The 18,933-nt window shown below is 46.7% G+C and overlaps 1 protein-coding gene and 2 pseudogenes across 2 annotated transcripts; all 3 read left to right on the forward strand.

The window, feature by feature from the left end:
* The first annotated feature begins 1,732 nt into the window (after positions 1 to 1,732).
* On the forward strand, positions 1,733 to 3,458 carry LOC101976782 (replication protein A 70 kDa DNA-binding subunit pseudogene; annotated as a pseudogene).
* On the forward strand, positions 3,457 to 7,292 carry LOC144366209 (replication protein A 70 kDa DNA-binding subunit pseudogene; annotated as a pseudogene).
* Positions 7,293 to 7,909: 617 nt separating this feature from the next.
* On the forward strand, positions 7,910 to 17,635 carry Guca1b (guanylate cyclase activator 1B). Of its 2 annotated transcripts, XM_005318691.4 has the most exons (4): positions 7,921 to 8,317; positions 14,008 to 14,157; positions 15,530 to 15,650; positions 16,349 to 17,635. In XM_005318691.4, the coding sequence occupies exons 1-4, from the start codon at positions 8,111 to 8,113 to the stop codon at positions 16,474 to 16,476; spliced, it is 606 nt and encodes a 201-aa protein (XP_005318748.2). In that variant the 5' UTR covers positions 7,921 to 8,110; the 3' UTR covers positions 16,477 to 17,635. The 2 variants fall into 2 exon arrangements, with proteins under 2 accessions (XP_021577588.2, XP_005318748.2); XM_021721913.3 differs by having other exon boundaries at positions 7,910 to 8,317; positions 15,530 to 16,436.
* The last annotated feature ends 1,298 nt before the right edge of the window (positions 17,636 to 18,933 follow it).

The following is an 18,933-nucleotide window of genomic DNA, read 5'->3' on the forward strand; positions in this document are numbered from 1 at the left end:
CTACTGGGCCCCCAGGACAGTGGCATGGAAGTGGCTGACATTAGGGCTTAGGGCCAGGCCTGACTGGGGCTCAGTAGACCCTGGTCTGTGGTTTTGAAACACCTTTGTTCCTGCACCAGGCTTATGGCTGACTGCCTGCAATCCCCAGGGTTCTTTGCAAATCCCTTTCTCAATTCCTAACCCTGCCCTCCTTAAATCCTTACTATTGTTATTCTCTTCAAGCTATCAGTTCTCTTTGTGGATTTTTAATCCTCTTTAAAAATGATATATTTATACTTCAGTAGCTCAGCAGTATTTTTAGGGTAAGTCATGGGCAATGACCCACATAAAAGCCAATCAAAATTTAGATTCCTCAGCCAAAGTCTATGATGTAGTTCATTCACAAAAATTTATTGAATAGAAGTACTTTTTTTTAAGTCTCAGATGTTTTATTACAGTAACAACAGTTTAAGACATCAATATATAAGAAATAATATAATTAAGAATAATAAATTTTAGTCAGCTTTTCATTCCTGTGACTCGTACTGTCCTTTAATTTCTCCACAGTGTGGCTTAAATGTCAATAAACACCAAGAGATGGACAGAGCTCATGCCACCCTCACATGAAGCCAGTTGAGATGCTGGCCATAGAAAGCTACAACTGCCAGTGGCCACGGTGATTGTAGGTGTGTTGAGATGAGAAAGTTTGAAAACAACTGGGGAGATTGTTTGTCAAGGCCTCTTCCAGTTCAAAAATCCCACATTTTTTTTTTTTAATTTTTAAGTACCTGATTATGAGGCTTGCTTTTTTTTCTTTAGAATTGGGAATTGAACATTGAACCAAGGGACATTTAATCACTCATCCCAGTCCTTTTTTTTTTTTTTTTTTTTTTTGAGACAGGGTCATTTACAGCCTCACTAAGTTGCTGATGCTGACCTTAAACTTGAGATCCTGCTGCCTTGGTCTCCCAAATTGCTGAGATTATAGGCGTGTGCTCTATCCCCATGCCCCTAATCTGGGCTCAGAGGAATCCAGAAGGAGTTGAGCTGTGAAAGGAAGGAGTGACATCTCCTATGAATTCAGCACTGACCGATCCTGCCACTTTGCTCAGATACTCAACAAGGACTTGAGTTCCTTATATGTGTCAAGCACTCTTCTAAACCTGAGGGTTCAGTAATGCACATAATGAAGTTCCTTTCCTCATAGAGAATAGGCTGTAGTGGGGAATATAGAGAATAAGCCAGGAGGGAAGTTTCCATAAGCAGCAAGAACTATGTAGAAAATAAAATAGGATAATGTCAGAATTTCTTGAATGGTCCCTTGGGGGAGTGAGTTCTCTGAGGAGGAGAGAATCCTGGGAAGGAAGCAACTCAAGCAGGAGGGACATTAAATGCTAAGACTCTGATCCTAAAATGAGCTTGTGAATGAATGAATCCTGACATCCCACAGGCCTCAGCTCTGGGGATGGTTTGACTCACAAGTATGTTTGCACTATGTGAAGATGTAAGTAGGATGGATTGTCACGTAAGGAGTGTGTCACTGGTGGGAAGGAGTATGGAATTTATCTTAAATGTAAATGGGGAGCTATAGGAAGGTTTAGAGCAGGAGAGCAACAGGATCTGATTTAGGTTTTAGAATATGCTGCTCTTGCTGCTGGGTAAAAGAGTGCCCAAAGCAGGCTGGGACGCTCATTAGGGATCTGTAGCAGTGGGCCAGGTGAGTGGGCCTGGACTAGAATTGGAAACATCGCTGATGAGGAGCGATGAGACTCAGTATATACAGTTTGCAGGTAGAACTGACAGAATGACCTGCTAATAGAGTGAAATGAGTTCTGAGGGACAGAGATGATTCCTAGTTGAGTGCCTAAGCAGTTAATCAAATGTAATGACTGAGGAAGAATTAGGGGAATTGATGGGAAACAAGTCTGATTTGCTAAGTTTGCAATCTGGATATTGGCATCTAGTATGCCTTTGGATGCAAGCACCTGGGGTTATGGGGCAAGGTTCAGGATGGAGATAAAAAATTTGGAAGCTCTCAGTCTGTAACTGATCTGTACTGTCAAGGGAATGAGTGAAATCAGGGGAGAGAGCAGGAAGGCAGGAGTACTGAGGACAAGCCTGGCAACCCCAGAGTATTCAGAGGCTGGTGAAGGGGCTGGCAGAGGAAATGAACAGCTGGTGAAGCCAGAGAGAACTCAGAGGAGTGTAGGGCCTTGAAACCCAGAGCAATTGGAGAAAGAATGTGGTTTGGTGAAGTAGGATGAATCTGGCAGATTAAGTAAGAAAAGTAGGTCCCTGGAGACCTTTAAAAACCTTTTCTGTGGACCAACAGGAGTGAACGATCAGCTGGAGCAAGCTGAGGAGTGAATAAGGGATAAAGAAGAGGATGCAGAATCCAACCCGTAGTGAAACAGGAGAGCCAAGGAGGGCCAGCACGGGTGGAAGTTAGTGCTGTGGACATGGTTGGCCGCATGAGCAAGAGGGCCACTGCAACAGGGAGATGCATCTATAAAGCCCATCTGCCAGTTCATCAATGTCTGTCCCATTACAACAGAAAATAGTCCACCCTGTTATCAACTGCTTGTGTGAGATGGATTGAATCCCCTTGTTAAGGAAGAAGGGTTGTCCAACAATTGTATTTGCCAGATTCATCAATTTATTGCTAACACTCTGAAAGATGGAAGGAGATTAATTATTTTGATGGACTTAGAAGTTTTGAACTCAGCTGAAACAATTGGGATGAAGTTTGGCAATCCAGTGCCCTATCATGAAGGACATGGGCAGCAGCAAGTTCCTTCTCCCATCTCACCTGTCAATCCACCACCCAGCAAGCCCCAGCAACAGAATGGGAACTCCAGAGAGGTTTCCACTGTATCTAAGGCTTATTGTGCCTCAGAAACATTTGGAACACCTGAAGGGAACCAGTCTATTGCATCCTTCTGGGAGGACACAGTCCAAAGTGGTACCCATCACCAGCCTCATGCCTTACCAGTCCAAGTGGACTATCAATGCTGTGTAACCAGAACCTGGAGCAATTCTTGAGGAGAAGGAAAACTTTTTTGTAAAGAAATAGTTGATGAAAGTGATGAAATCACAGCTAGTGCTTTCAGTGATCAAGTGGACAAGTTCTTGCCCTTATTGAAGTTAATAAGGGGTATTATTTCTCAAATGGCACCCTGAAGATCACTAACAAAAAATTCTCAGCTGTTAAACATGACTATGAGAATGGGTGCAATGGCACATGCTTATAATCCCAGTGGCTCAGGAGGCTGAGACAGGAGAATCGTGAGTTCACAGCCAGCCTCAGCAAAAGCTAGGTGCTAAGCAACTCAGTGAGACCCTGTCTCTAAATAAAATACACAATAGGGCTGGGGATGTGGCTCAGTGGTTGAGTGCCCCTTGAGTTCAATCCCCAGTCCAAACAAACAAACAAACAAAAAGACTATGAGATGACTTTCAATAAATGAGATTTCAGTTATGCCCTGTGAAGATGGTCATCATTTACCAATAGTTCAGTTTGATTTCACAGGGATTGGTGACATAGAGAACATAATCGGCATCTGCAAGAGCTATGAAAATGCTATTAAAATCGCAACAAAGTATAACAACAGAGAAGTGATAGACTTGTCAGGGCAAATAGTGACTGCTACTCTCTGGGGAGAAGATGCTGATAAGTTCTATGGTTCTAGCCCGTGATGTCATGGAAGGAGCCAAAGTCTCTGATGGAGACTTTCTTTCCATGCTGTCTTTAAGCACTATCATTGTGAATCCTGACATCCCACAGACCTCTAAACTCTGGGGATGGTTGGACTCACAAGGACAAGCCTTGTATGGTGTTTCCATCTTGATCTAAAGACTGGAGAAGGAGGAGGGAGCAACTCCAACTGGAAAACCTTTACGTGAGGTTAAATGGGAGAACCTGATCAGGGTGACAAGGCAGGCTAGCTTAGCTCTTGGCAACAGTGGTGTGTCTTTGCAAAGAGAACTGTGTGCACCAGGTTGCCTGACCTAGGACTGCAGTGAGAAAGCGATTGACCAACAGAATGGATTATTCCACTGTGAAAAGTATGACAGTGAATTTGCCAGTTTGATCTTGTCAGTGAATATCGCGGATTCCAAGAGAATCAGTGAGTGACTTGTTTCCAGGAGTCTGCTGAAACCATCCGTGGACAAAACACTGCTTTTCTTGAGGAATTAAAAGAGAGGAATGAGCAGGCATTGAAGAAGTTTTCCAGATCACCAATTTTCGAACTTTCACATTCAGAATCAGAGTCAAACTTCAGACCTACAAGAGGGTGCCAAATTAAAGCCACCATGATGGCCGTGGAGCCTGTGGACTGCAGAGACTATGGCAGAAGGCTGACCATGAACACCAGAGAAATGCAGCGATGTCGGTGAGCAGAGTGTGAAACAGCTAAAATGGAGCCAGTTTCTTCCCACCCCCCAATGACAGTCCCGCACCACCTACACAGTCAGAGCACCTCTGTGAGCCTCTCGAGACCCAGGCAGAGGATGAGGTGCTCAGAGGGCTCTGGTGCAAACTGTCAGACCTGGGGATCAGCAGCAGGGGTGATAGCCCATGTCCCGCCCTCTGACTTCAGGCTTTTGTCGATTTTAAGATTTTGTTATCTTCAGGCAGCAACTATGTCACAAGTAATTGACTCTAACTCTGCAAACAGTGAAATGTGTCACTCAGGGTAGAGGTGGGGAAGAGGATGCAGAGCAGGTTCGCGAATGTTCAGGTCATCTAATGCTACCTTAGAAAACATTGAACACTCAGTGGCATAAAACAGTAACAACAGCCGGGCTCTGTAGAGCACACCTGTAATTCCACTAGCTCAGGCTGAGGCAGGAGGATCACAAGTTCAAAGCAAGCCTCAGCAAAAGCAAAGCCCTAAGCAATTCAATGAGACCCTGTCTCTAAATAAAATACAAAATCAGGCTGGAGATATGGTTCAGTGGTTGAGTGCCCCTAAATTCAATCTCTGGTACTAAAAAAAAAAAAAAGAAAGAAAGAAAGAAAACAGTAACAACTAAGTTGGTTAGTGCCTCACCATTGCTGAAGCTAGACTCCAACTTGTGTTCCTCCTGCCTCAGCCTCCTGAACCATTGGGATTACAGGCATGAGCCACTGCACCTGAATTAAATTTCTTTTAAAATCAAAATAAAAGGTGAGCCAGATGCAGTGGCCCACAACTGTAATTCCAATGACTCAGGAGGCTGAGGCAGGAGGATCACAAGTTCCAGGCCAACCTCAGCAACTTAGCAAGACTCTGTCTCAAAACAAAATCTAAAAGGGGCTCAGGGTGTAGCCTGGCACTAGTGTGCTTGCCTAGCATGTGAAGGCCCTGGCTTTGATTCCCAGTCCTTCAAAGACAAAATGAACACAATCTTCATTTTTATACTGAGTGATGAAATATAATTTTAATATTTACTTATCTAATTTTTACATAATGACCCATGAAGACAAAAGTGTGGCCCACCAAAGTCATGATGTGGTCCTGGGTGTGTGGTCAGGACAGATTGTCTTGTTTTCATTCAGGTAATATTAAAGCATGTCTGAATGCTGACAGGTGTGATCTGTTAGAAATCGAGGCTGCAGAAGAGAAAAGGATGAATCGTGAGAACAAAGTCTAGTAGGTGAAAGGAGACATCATCTGGGAAGCAAATGTCAGGGCAGACAGGTAAGGAAGTGGGCAGGGGATGCCGCTTCCACTGTAGCAGAAGAGGGCAGAGGATGTGGGCACAGAGACACAGAAGTGGTAAACATTGGTGGGAAGAGTTGCAGTTTGGCTCCTCTGTCTCTCTGTGAAGGATGCCACTTGGTCACCGCTCCCAGGGGAGTGCACGGAAGGTGTGGAGACAGAAAGTCTTTTCTAGAGGAAGAGTGACTTTGACGGGGAAGAGCATGAAAGTCCACCATTATTTGAAGTGTGTGCAGCCAGCGTGATTTTAGGATCATCTCTAGCAGTGCTCTGCCTCCTGGGTGCGGTGAGGTGTTAGTACACAGTAGGTAGCATTGACCAGGACCTGGTTTTGCCAAGGAAGTTGGAGGGAGAAGGGGGGCAGAGAAGTCAAGGAAACAGCAAGCACACAGGGCAGTGGGGTGAGGACAAGGAAGAAAGGAGGACATGAGCAAGGTGTCAGATGTTAGATCAACAAAATGGAAGTGTCACTCAGATTGATGAATTACTACAGTGCAAGTATTAGAGTAAGCCATTAGAGAGGCTGACTAGAGAAGGCAATGTCTGGGCTGGGATTGTAGCTCGCCTGGCACATGCGAAGCACTGGGTTCAATCCTCAGCACCACATAAGAATAAATAAATAAAATAAAAGTATTGTGTCTTTCTACAAGTAAAAATTTTGAAAAAAAAAAGCAGGCAATGTCTGTTTCAGAGGCAGTTGAGAAATCAATGACAGCAAAGCCTAGGGTTGTGCTTCTCAGATGTTATTGTATGTCAGAAGCATGGGAGGGCTGGGGTTTGCTAAATTGCTGGGCCCCATCCCCAAAGCCACCCATTCATCTTGGTGGGGGGGGGGGTGCGTGTGCTGAGAATTTGCATGTCTAACAAGCTCCCAGATGCTGCAGCTGCAGGCCCTGGACCACAAGGGTATGGTCAGGGCTCAAGGTTGGGAGGAGAAAAACTCTTTGCAACTAAGAAGACTGGGTGGTCAGTTATCAGCCTGGATGTTCAAGTCACTGAAATATTTGCTACTTTGAGACAAGAAGTGACATCCCCAGCAAATGATGTCAACAGAAAGAGTAAATAGAGGGTGGAGTCAGATATGGCTCCCGTGGGACAGGCATTTTTGAGAAAGAAAAGACAAGAAGCCATCAGGAAGCAACGGTAAGGAGCAAGGAGGACACTGGTCCTACCCTAGCTTTGAAGAATATGGAAGAAATTCCCCTAGTACTTGAAGGGCTGGCAAAGGAGGGGGTTCCCATTTTGGGAATGGCAAGAAGGTTCAAGGAACTTTGAGGAATTGGGGGTGTTCTGGAGTAGAAGCAGCGAGGGGAGGTAAGCACAATTTGGGGATGGCAGTGCTACCCCTTGATTAAGAGCTGATTCACCAGAACTTCAGCCCTTAAAATCTAGAAAAATCACTTCTGTGGGTCTTCTGATTTCTTGGAAGTATTATTTTTATATTACATTAAAATAAGCCTGTAGGGCTGGAGTGGTGGCTCAGTGGTAGAGCGCTCACCTTGCATGTGCAAGGTCCTGGGTTCACTCCTCAGCACCACATAAAGATAAATAAATAAAACAAAAGTATTGTGTCCAACTACAACTAAAAAATAAATATTTAAAAAATAAGCATGTGTATATAATTGATCCAAAGCAGATTGCATGACCTTTTCTATAAAAGTGAGAGCCTTCAAAGGTATTGTGGCCATTCCCCAAGATCCTTCTCCTATGTTAGAACTTTGGAGGGAATGTCAGAAAGGATTGGGTGGGTTAGAGGGAGGCATTTGTATTTTGAACTAGAAAATGAAAAACTTCCAAGACTCAGGCCTGATCTGTAAGGGAACGGCCCCTAGTGTGCTAAGGACAGCTGCTCCCCTAGAACTCTTTCCACCACAGATTCTGCAGACCACATGGAAGGACAAGACCAAATCACCAGAAGGTTCTATTCTAAGGGCTAGAAGTTGGTCTTCCTTCCTCTTTGGATTTTAGAATCTTCTGTATCTCCAAGATGGGCCTCTCTGTGCCTTGCTGTACTCAATTAAAAAGGAAGGCGGAGTATGTGTGATGGGAGCATGCCAGCCTGTCATCCTCTCTCCCACCTGCATCTGCCTGTTTCTTCCCTTCTTTTATTTCTCGGTCCTCTTGGGTCAGCCTAGGTGCTTGGTTAGCAGAACTAACAAGAGGGGTGGGGCTGAGGGGGCTTAGCAGACTGGAGGTCAGACCTTCCAGAAGAATCTTTTAATGGTCTTAGGGCAGCTTAGCTGGTCTGGGCCTGCCCCACCAGGCTGTCAGCCCTACCCTGTCCATCATGTTAGTTGCCCAGGAGACTTATGAATAGGCTGGTCAAGTAAAGGAGACGGGGGAAGAGGGCCCTAGCCTAGGGAATCAGTCAGCAGAGGCCCAAGAGAAGTCGCAGACCTTTACCCCCTGACATTCCTCAGGGCAAGATGGGGCAGCAGTTCAGCTGGGAGAAGGTGGAGGCGTCTGGGGAGATGGACGTGGCCGAGCTCCAGGAGTGGTACAAGAAGTTTGTGATGGAGTGCCCCAGTGGCACCCTCTTCATGCACGAGTTCAAACGCTTCTTCAAGGTCACAGACAACAAGGAGGCCACCCAGTGCGTAGAAGGCATGTTCCGAGCCTTCGACAAGAATGGGGTAAGACCGCCTGGAGGGAGGACCTATAGCCAGTCCAGCTGTCACCCTTGGCATCCTTGAATCCAAGATGCATCCTCTAGGATAACCCCTGTACCCCCAAGCCCTCTCTGCTCTTCCTCAGTCTCAATTCCCTCAAATTATTTTCTTCTCTCCCCCTTATTCTGTCCCTTTCCCTCTGTCTTGCCTGCCTCTCTCTCAGCATTTATCCTATGCTGTCTGCATCCTGTTTCTGAGACCTGAAGGTGTTTGACCGTCCAGGGCTTCTCTTTGTGTGTTTTTGGATGAGGCTCTATAGCCTAAGGACCTAGGGTTTTGACACCTGCCAGAGCCCCTCTCTGTCTAAACCCAAGGAGCTAAGCAGATGTCCCAAATGGGACAAGATGTCTTAGCACACACCGTGAGCTGCCCCTTGCTGGGGTCCTTTGAACTGAGGCTGGCCAGGTCTTCCCTGTTGTGGGTGCTAGAGGAGGCTGTAGCCACCCGGGAGAGTGGCTGGATCCCTGGGCAAAGTCCTTTTCCACTCTCCAGGTCATGGAGGGTCTCATGAAGCCATCCAAACCCAGGGCTTCTTTAAGCTCTTCAATGGCACTGGTAGCTAAGAAGATAGCTAAATTTTGTATACACATGTAGGAATTTAATTTTAAAATTCAATTTGATCACCCGGGTGCAGTGGCACACGCCTGAAATCCCAGCAGAGGTGAGAGGTTTACTAGCTCCAGACCAGCCTGGGTATTTAGCAAGACCCTGTGTAAAAATAAAAAATAAAGAGGGCTGGGAATATAGCTCAGTGAAAGGGCGCCCCTGGGTTCAATCCCCAATACTGCCCACCAAAAAAATAAATCAGGAAGTTTCAACATTGAATTTTTATTGTCTAGTAATCATCCATATTCAAGTTTGGTTAAAATTAAAATTAAAATTTTATAACTTCTTTTCTTTTTTAATATTTATTTTTTAGTTGTAGTAGGACACAATACCTTTATTTCACTTACTTATTTTTATGTGGTGCGAGGATCCAACCCAGGGCCCACACGTACAAGGCGAGTGTTCTACCGCTGAGCCACAACCCTCTCTTTTCTTTCTTCCTTCTTTCCTTCCTTCCTTCCTTCCTTTCTTTCTTTCTTTTTCTCTCTCTTTCTTTTTTTTTGGTACTGGGGATTGAATTCAGAAGCACTCAACCACTGAGTCACATCCCCAGTCCTATTCTGTATTTTTATTTAAAGACAGGGTCTCACTGAGTTGCTTAGCACCTTGCTTTTACTGAGGCTAGCTTTGAACTCACAATCCTCCTGCCTCAGCCTCCCAAACTTCTGGGATTACAGGCATGTGCCACCATGCCCGACTTCTTCTTCTTCTTCTTTTTTTTTTTTTTTTGGTCTGATCACATACTGCATTTATCTGACATGTCTCCTTTAATTTGGAAGCTTCAATCTCAGCCTTTGTTTTAATTGAGCTTGACATTTTTTAAGGCTTTAGCCCTAATTATTTTGTAGAGGATCTGACAATTCAGATTTGTCTAGTATTTCCTCATGAGATTCAGCTTCCAGTAAAAAAGGCCATGGGTGTGATGTCATGGCCCTCTCAGGGCTTCATATGGAGTACATGATGTTGGTTCGACCCATGACTGAAATAACTTCAAGCTTTTGGTGGAGATGGTGTCTTCCTGGTTTCTCCATGGTAGTTACTGTATTTTCTTTGCAATTAATAAGTATCTTATCAGGATCTCCCTGGAGACAGCAAATATACTATTGTTCATCAAATCATCATCTACCAGTTTGGGCATCTGTTGATATTTCTCTGACTCCACCATCCTTCTTTAGTAGTTAGTATCTTGCTGTAAGGAAGAGCTTCCCTGGAAGGTGTTGAGCTCCTCTGTCAGGGACTTAGCCTTCTTTCTCTCCCATGTAGTCTGTGTCTCTAAACCTACCATCCCCTGCCTTAGCACAATCATTTTTGCCCCATGTTGGGGATGGTACCTAAGGCCCCTGCACTCTAGACAAGTGCTCCACCACTGAGCTCCACCCAGCTCTTCAGCAGAATCTTGATATCAGAGTTTTATTTCTGGACAATTGGTCTGAGATTTTTTTTTTTTTTTTTTTTTTTTTTTTTTTTTTTTTTTTTTTTTTTTTTTTTAAGAGAAAGTGAGAGAGGGGGGCAGAGAGAGAGAGAATTTTAACATTTATTTATTTTTTCTTAGTTCTCGGCGGACACGACATCTTTGTTGGTATGTGGTGCTGCTGAGGATCGAACCCGGGCCGCACGCATGCTAGGCGAGCGCGCTACCGCTTGAGCCACATCCCAGCCCCTGGTCTGAGATTTTTATTTTTATTTTATTTGTGTGTGTGTATCGGAGGATTAAACTCAGGGGAGCTTAACCACTGAGCCACATCCCCAGCCCTTTTTTGTGTTTTTTATTTAGAGACAGGGTCTCACTGAGTTGCTAGGACCTCACTAAGTTGCTGAGGCTGGCTTTGAACTTGAAACCCTCCCACCCCAATCTCCCAAGCTGCTGGGATTACAGGCGTGCACTAGCACGACTGACTGGTCTGAGATTTTTAGAACAAAAATTATGAAAAGAATTCAAAGATCCATCTCACATGTCCAAATACAGGGTGATAAAATGGGTTTGGTGGAGACAGAGCTATAGATATACCCTGTCTCTGCCCCTCTACTCCCTTGCGACTCTCTTCTCTGTTTCCGGAATTAGCCTTGTGACACCCTGGGATGGAAGGAAAGAGAGAGTGAAAGCTGAACGTCACTTGGGATTCTTGTATAACAGCATTGGGGTCAGGGCTGGTGCACAAATACAGCCCATTCAGAGAGAAATGAGGCATATAATCCCCCAGAGCAGACGGCACGCCCACCCCACTCCACAGCAGATGAGACATTTCCACCCCTCACAGGCCTCTGGGTAATTGGAGCTGACTAGGTCTGTGCACAACAGATGAGATTAGCACCATCTAGAAGCTTCCCAGAAATGGTCCTGGGGTGTGCAGTGACCTCCCCTTTGAGGAGAAGCAAATAATGAATCATCTTCTCTCCACTGACTCACATTAAGAGAGGTGGTTTGGAACCAGAAGTTTCTGGGCAAAGAATGAGAGAGAATCTAGAAACCTGGAGACTTTGTCAGGGGTTGGGTTTTGTGGGGGTTACCTCCTTGGTACCTCTAGACATCAAAATCATTTGCTAGACCTTGTTACTCGGGGTGTAGCTCAGTGATAGCTTGTCCAACATGTGTGAGGTCCAAGGTTCCATTCCCAGCACCATGAAAGAATGAAAAAGAAAGGGGAGCAGGGAAGGAAGGAAGGGAAGAAGGAAGGAGAGAAACATTGAGTGGAGAACAGAAGTTTTTTTCCAACTTGATGAACTGGAGGAGACATGTAGCTTGGGCACCTCCAAGTCTCAGATTTCTCATCTATAAAACGGGAATAGCATTTTTATACTCAATTTTTATTAAAGAAGAAACACAGGATTGGTTTGTAGTAAGTTTTGTGGAGGAATTGAACTCAGGGGCACTCAACCACTGAGTCACATCCCAACCTTTTTTTTTTTTTTTTTTTTGTATTTTACTTAGAGACAAGGTCTTAACAGCTTAGCACCCTGATGTTGCTGAGGAGGGCTTTGAACTCGTGATCCTCCTGCCTCAGCCTCCCAAGCCACTGGGATTACAGGCGTGCGTCACTGTGCTTGGCTTGTAGTAAGCTTAATAAATAATAAGTACAAAAGAAAATATCCTTCCAAACAAATAACCACTGCTTAAGAATCTACTCCAAAGAAATTACTAGACAGTGACTCAGGAGTCAGAGGCAGTAGGGTCTTAAGTTCCCAGGCCAGCCTAGGTAATTTAGCAAGGTCCTGCCTCAAAATAAAAAAAAAAAAGAAAAAAGTCTGGAGATGTAGCTAAGTAGTAGAGCCCCTGGGTTCAACCTTCAGTACAGGGAGGGACAGGTGGAAGAAGGAAGAAAGAAAAGACAGTATCAGAAATATGTAAGAAAAAAATACACATCAATGTTCCCTATGCAATATAAAATATTAGAGCCAGGCATGATGGTATACACCTGTAATCCCAGCAGCTCAGGAGGCTGAGTCAGGAGGATCTCAAGTTCAAAGCCAGCCTGAGCAAGTTGGCAAGGCGCTAAGCAACTTAGCAAGACCCTATCTTAAAATACAACATAAAAAGGGTTGGGGATGTGGCTCAGTGGTTAAGTGCCCCTGGATTTATTCCCTACTACAAATCATTAAGTAAATGCATATTTTAAAAAATAAAATATTAGGAATATGTTTCACAGAAGAGAATGCCCAGTACTCCCAAGCCCCACAAATATTGATAGTTCATATAATTCTTAAAAACATGAGAAGATATTAAATGGACATCCAGCAAATAAAACTACAAACATAGTTTGACCCCAATTAGGTAAGTATATGGGGAGGGGGGCCAGGAGAACCATGTATTTGTAGGAATGATAAATAAAATATGTTGAATAAAACCCTCGGTGTTGAGGCAGTCTAGGGTTACTTTCCTCTTATTTTTTCCTCAGTCTTTTTGCTATTTCCTTCATTCTCTGCCATTTTATCCTGTTGCTCAACCCTTGCCCACTTGGGTACCCCTTGGTTAAAGCTCCCTGAGTGGCCAGACCCAATAGGACAGAAGTGTTCTGAGCCATTGATGTCCTCACTGATTCCAAAGTCACGTGAATGATGATATTCCCGGGGAAGCTAATGGCTTAGGTTTTTCATTTGGAGGGCATCGGTCCCAACCCTGGAGTAAGTGAGCTCCTATAATTGACACCCTGGCCCAGCCGACCCTCTGTGGCCTCCATACACCAGCCCTTCACCTCACACACATTTGGGGGAGAAAAGCAAGCATCTACTTCTCCAGTTTCTTGATTTCTGCTTTTGGAATAATGGTTGCTGTCACATTTCTGTCCCAAGAAGGTTCATTTTTTGTCAGGGTATCTGTAAAGTAGGCTGTGCTCCTCCCCTTTCCAGTTCTCAATTTCCAACTGCGTTCCACCTCCTCCTACCCTTCCTGGATGGAGTGGGGGTACAGGCCCCTCCTTCCATGTAATGTCCACCTAGGCTTAGAGGTGAGAGGGGACTGGAGCCACTGCCTGCCCTTCCCGGGCACTCGGGGTGAATGCGCATGCAAGGGGAGATGTCAATGAGCCCTGCTTCCTGATCTTTCAAAACTACTTAAGTCCCAAATTCAGATCAAGTGGATCATTTGCTCAGGATTCATAAGTATGTACAGGACCTCAATTCTACGTACAAGTGGCACTGAGCTAGGCATGGAGAAGAAACGCAAGCAATACCAGCCCTCTCTGTTCTCCAGGAGGGAGGGGAGGCTGCCAGAGTTGGCCCCAAACTAAGGAGAATACAGCAGGTGCTGTGAGCCTGCGAACAGGGAGGGAGGGAGAGACAGAGACCCACACAGAGGCTATGGCGCAGGCGGTGCAAGAAAGAAGGCTTCCTGGAGGAGGGGACTCTCGAGCTGAGCCTTAGGGACAGGGAGGATTGGGTGACCACTGTCAGTGGGAAAGGTCTGGGGGTGGAGAACAGCATGCGCAATGATGCAGAGGCCATGTGGGTTACAGAGATTAGGGAAAGCCCTGATTCTCTGGGGATGGATCACCCTGCGTAGAGCTCACTGCCACCCTCTGGAGGGGCCTCAGCAGCATCCACACCCCGTGCAGGACGACACCATCGACTTCCTGGAGTATGTGGCGGCCCTGAACCTTGTGCTGAGGGGCTCCCTGGAGCACAAGCTGAAGTGGACCTTCAAGATCTACGACAAGGACGGCAACGGCTGCATCGACCGCCTGGAGCTCCTGGACATCGTGGAGGTTGGTGTCCCTGCCTGGAAGCAGGCTCCCCGGGTGCTAGGCACTGCTGGGGCGCGGAGGGCTGGCCACGGGGGGCCCACTGAAGAGAGCCTCTGGGTGGGGTTGGGAAGAGGCACTGAAATCAATCATTCAGAACGTGTTCTCTGACCACAGTGAAATCAAGCTGAAAATCAGCGGCTGAGAGTTAAGTAGAAAAATCTGTTTGAAACTTTGGCAACACCCTTCCCAATACCACGACCCCGAGAAATCACGTTAGTCTCTCTCCCTATCTCTCTACCCACCTCTCCTCTGTCTGTCTGTGTCTCCCACACACACACATAGTTGCACACAGTAGTTTTAATTGAATCAGGATGCGCACCTGTCGTATGTGACATAACAAAACGTGTGGAGCACCTGGGTTTGTAGAGAAATTTACAGTCTCAAGATGTCTCTATGAAAAAAAATAAGAAAGGCTGAAAACTAACGATCTAAGAAGTTATCTAGAGAAAATGGGGGAAAAAAGTAAATTAAACCCAAAGAAAATATATGAGAGGAAACAATAGAGAGTAGAAATTAATAAAATAAAAAAACAAGTGCTTTAGAGAAAACCAAAGTTGTTTCTTTTTAAAAACGAACAAAACAGATAGGCAACCAGCCAGGAATGATCAAGGAGGAAAGGTGGCATCTAGTGTCACAGGCTCCCGACACTTTTCCTGTGGCAGCCAGTGGATCCCCAGAACTACATTCATACACAGGAAGTACTGGAGCTGGATTTCAGGGCATCCCCTTGGGTGCCCCCCAGGCCTGTTCAGTGGGGCCTGTGCTCTGCCAGTGCTGGACTGGGCAGTGAGGCCTGGGAGACCAAGGCCATGCAGCCTCTGTCCTCAGCACCCAGATGGGGTCCAGGGAGGGTCCTCAAGTTTTCCCATCTCGTTTGCATTTACTTGGGACCTTTGCAAATGTCATCTCATATTATCTCAAGGACCCAGCACAAAGGAGAAGGTTGCTTCCAGTCCCAGCCCTCTATCCCCATCACACTATTTGACACCTATACATACAAGATGACACTAAATTATTTTTTCTCCTCTGCATCTCTATTTATTTTTCTGTAGATTGGAGTGTCAACTGTTGGTGACTTAGTCATCCCATCCCTCTGCAGATGGCAGTGGGAATGGAAGTGGTGTCGGGGAAGGGCAGATTGAGGCCAGGAAGTCCCCAGGGGGTAATACAACTGGTGTTTGGTACAGGTTGGATCTGGCTTAGATCTGGCTCCTTTGACACTAAGATGCACGGCCTGGGGCCAGCACTGCAGAGGTGGCACTGAGGGGTGTGGGTAGAGCCGAGGCTTGCAGGGTGTCCTGTCAGGACAGCTGAGTCCTCTCCTCTCTGGCAGGTGATTTACAAGCTGAAGAAAGCCTGCCGCGTCGAGACAGAGACAGAGCAGCAGGGCCAGATGCTCACACCTGAGGAGGTCGTGGACAGGATCTTCTACCTGGTGGATGAAAATGGGGACGGTAAGGGGTGGAGCTACCGGGTAACGGCTGCCTGCTCCCCGTCATCCCCATCTTCTGGTCAAATGCCACGGCAAGTGGCAATATGCCACTTCCCAACTGCTGATATTCTCATGGGTGAGCTGGCTGAGGAGAGGACGACATGAAATACCAAAGGGCGTCACACAGCGCACATGTTTGTGAGAGATTAAAGCTTCCCAGGAGTCACCAAAGGAGGCCAGGCAAGCGAGCAGAAGGAATAGGAACTTTGGAGGTTAACCCCTTAGCCTGGCCTCAGTTTCCTCACCTGGAAAGTGAAGACAACCAGAGTGGCTGAGGGGAACAAATGGGAGGGTGAGTAAGAGCCTGGCAGGGGAGGCGTCTGTTCAGGCCACTGAGCTCCCGGCCCTGCAGCTCAGGGCCCAGCCCTCCAGTGCTGTGCACGGGAACTGGCTTGGGACACTCTTGGAAAGTGTCTTCAGGGAACGCTCAACATTTGAGAGGTGCTGTGTGCAAGAGTAAAGCTACAGTCCCTTGTCAAGAAAGCCCCAGGAGACTCCTGGAGAATCAGAGCATTGACCAGCCACAAGCTCTGGACTCGGTTCTGCAGGCTGATCTGTAGAAGAGGGGCAGGTGCCTCTTAGGAGGGAAGGTCTCTGTCCTGCCCCCAGCTCCAGGTCTTGCCTTCTTCCCAGTGACCATGTCTCCTGCCCCGTGCTCAGGTCGGCTGTCCCTGAGTGAGTTCGTGGACGGTGCCCGTCGTGACAAGTGGGTGATGAAGATGCTGCAGATGGACATGAATCCCAGTGGCTGGATCACTCAGCAGAGAAGGAAAAGTGCCATGTTCTGAGGGGCCAGGCCCCGGGAAGCCTGTGGCAGTTCCAATACTGCAGGCTCATCCAAGTTTTCAGAGTAGCAGGAGAGTCCCTGGGCCAGCCTGCTCTTGCCCACACTTTCCCTGGTTCGGACTTGCTGGCACTCCCTGGGCAGGAGTGAGTGGGGCCAGGAAGGGCACAGTCCTTCCCTGGTGGGCAGGGACCAATGAGGCGGAGCCCAGTCTTCAGGGTTGACGGCACTCAGCTGCCCCCACGGTGGCTCAGGGGAAAGTATGCCTTGGCCAGGAGACTGTAGGGGCCCCTCCGATTTCTAGGTGTTCTCAGTTAGAAGCAGGGGCCACCTGAGTAGCAGAGGCCCCATAGACCAAATCAGAATGAGGACCACACACTTACGGAGTGGAAGAGAGCATGGAAGGAAGCAGGGCTGGGAGGTGTTGAAGCTGAAGAGAAGGTAGGAGTGGGGATCCCAAGGAGTGCCCACAGGGAGGACCCTGTCCACCTCCTCCCCAGGCGTCCTCATCAGGGGTGTTAACAAGGGAAACTTCAGAAAATAAGATGGCAGGCTGTGGTCCTCCACTGTAGAGGCTGCTGTGCGTAAAGGGGCTGCTTGAGCCCTGCCTGGTGCTGCCCTCCAGCCCTGCTCCCGCACCCTCTCCCCCACCCTCCATCTTTATCCACCCTCTCCACCTCTCCCCCACATCCCCAACAGGGACCTTCCTCCATTCCTTTAGAAGATGGAGAACCGTCTCTGCTTCTGGGGAGAATTGGGGATCTGCGGATCTAAGTTCTAGGCCAGACTTTGCCTCCAATGGCCATGGGACTCTAGAAGGCCATTTCTCTTCCCCAACCTTGTGCAGCTTGGATTGGACAGCAGTTTTCAGATTGTCATGTTTTTAGATGTGGCATTCTTTTCCGGTATATAAACTCTTGTACAACCCTAATATAGACACTAAAAGAGAGACCTTCTAGTTGAAGGAGGTTGGGAGCTCAGATCCCTCCTACCTTTAGAGACTCCAGAGACACCTCTGAGAACAGAATGTGGAAACCAGCACCCTGAGCAGTGTTACCCTGTGAGACGGTTTGTGGTGGGATCTGGAAGCATGTTTGCTTTACCTTGGGCAGTTATGCTTGTGTGTTGATGCATAAAAAATAAAACAAACCTATTGAACCTGAGGACTTATGGTATGATATTTCACATGATGTTCATATGTCCCTTAGAAATCAATTTCAGGTAAAAAAAAAAAGGTTGCTTAAAAATAATACACTAGGTGGGACAAAGACATGCCCCACATCACACAGGTGGCATTTGAACAAAGCTGGGAAAAGTCATCCTAATTATTACAGACACCCTTGATCTTCAGGACTTCCCAAGAGGCAGACAGCAAGAGAAGGAGCAGCAATGTCAGCTCCCTTTTTTCCCAGGATGCCCATGGCATTGACTTCCACCTTCTCTCTGTGTCTGCTGCCCAGGCCCTGGCTGACTTTCCTGTCTGGGATGATCCAAGGGAGGGACAGGAAAGGGGTGAGCACAGTGCACTCTTGTCCCCCTACCTCGGAATAGTACCCTCCTACCATTCCGAGGTAGGGGGACAAGATGTTCTATTTCCCTGACCCTGAGTTTTCTCCCTGCACCCCTAGGTTTTTATATTTATATGTTGTAGATGGACACAACACCTTTATTTTATTTATTTATTTTTATGTGGTGCTGGGGATTGAACCCAGTGCCTCATAGTGCAAAGTGAGCGCTCTGTCAATGATCCACAACTCCAGCCCAACCCCTAGGATTTTACATACTCCCCCACCTCCCCTGGGCTCAACTGAAGTGAAGACTCAAAGCCCAGGAGAAAGAGGCTTTTGGGAAAAAGGTCACAACTACTCTAGCCCTTGTCTCTCCCCGATTTGTGTGGCAACCAGGCAACTGTAACTCAGGGGCACAACTGATCAGACCTGCTTTGGATGGGTACATCTCTGATTTGAGGATGCTTAAAGATGCAGTATGCAAAGAACCAGGTCCAGGCCCACCTGTAACAGATCATCCCACTTCCTAACTGGTGTCAGGTGTCACTGCAGCAAGAAAGATTTAGGGTAGACCCAGATGGTCAGGATATTTGCAGTGAGTTGCAGACCTGTGGGGAACTGTGTGGCTCCACATTTTTTTTTTTTTTTTTTGGTATTCAGAGATGCTTACCACTGAGCTACATCCCCAGCCCTTTTTAATTTTTTATTTTGAGACAGGGTCTCACTAAATTGCTGAAGGTCTTGCTAAAATTACTGAGACAGTCATCCTGTGTTGCTGGGATGACAGGGATGTGTCACTGCATTCAGCTAAAATTTAACTCTTAAAGAATACCTCCACTTACATCTAAGAAGACCCCCTACGTGGGGCACATACATCACAGAGAATTCACCCAGACCTCCCCACACATATCACCTTCTTCGTGGGCAACCTCCAAGCCCACTTTTTTTTTTTT

Source organism: Ictidomys tridecemlineatus, chromosome 8 (assembly GCF_052094955.1).
Source record: "Ictidomys tridecemlineatus isolate mIctTri1 chromosome 8, mIctTri1.hap1, whole genome shotgun sequence".
In the NCBI taxonomy this organism is placed as follows: domain Eukaryota; kingdom Metazoa; phylum Chordata; class Mammalia; order Rodentia; family Sciuridae; genus Ictidomys; species Ictidomys tridecemlineatus.

What these genes read in the sequence shown, in the direction of transcription:
- Guca1b (XM_021721913.3), top strand. Translation starts at nt 8,111, where the DNA reads ATGGGGCAGCAGTTCAGCTGGGAGAAGGTGGAGGCGTCTGGGGAGATG. An exon ending in GAGCCTTCGACAAGAATGGG is followed by an intron (nt 8,318 to 14,007) that starts GTAAGACCGCCT and finishes CACCCCGTGCAG; the next exon opens with GACGACACCATCGACTTCCT. An exon ending in AGCTCCTGGACATCGTGGAG is followed by an intron (nt 14,158 to 15,529) that starts GTTGGTGTCCCT and finishes CCTCTCTGGCAG; the next exon opens with GTGATTTACAAGCTGAAGAA.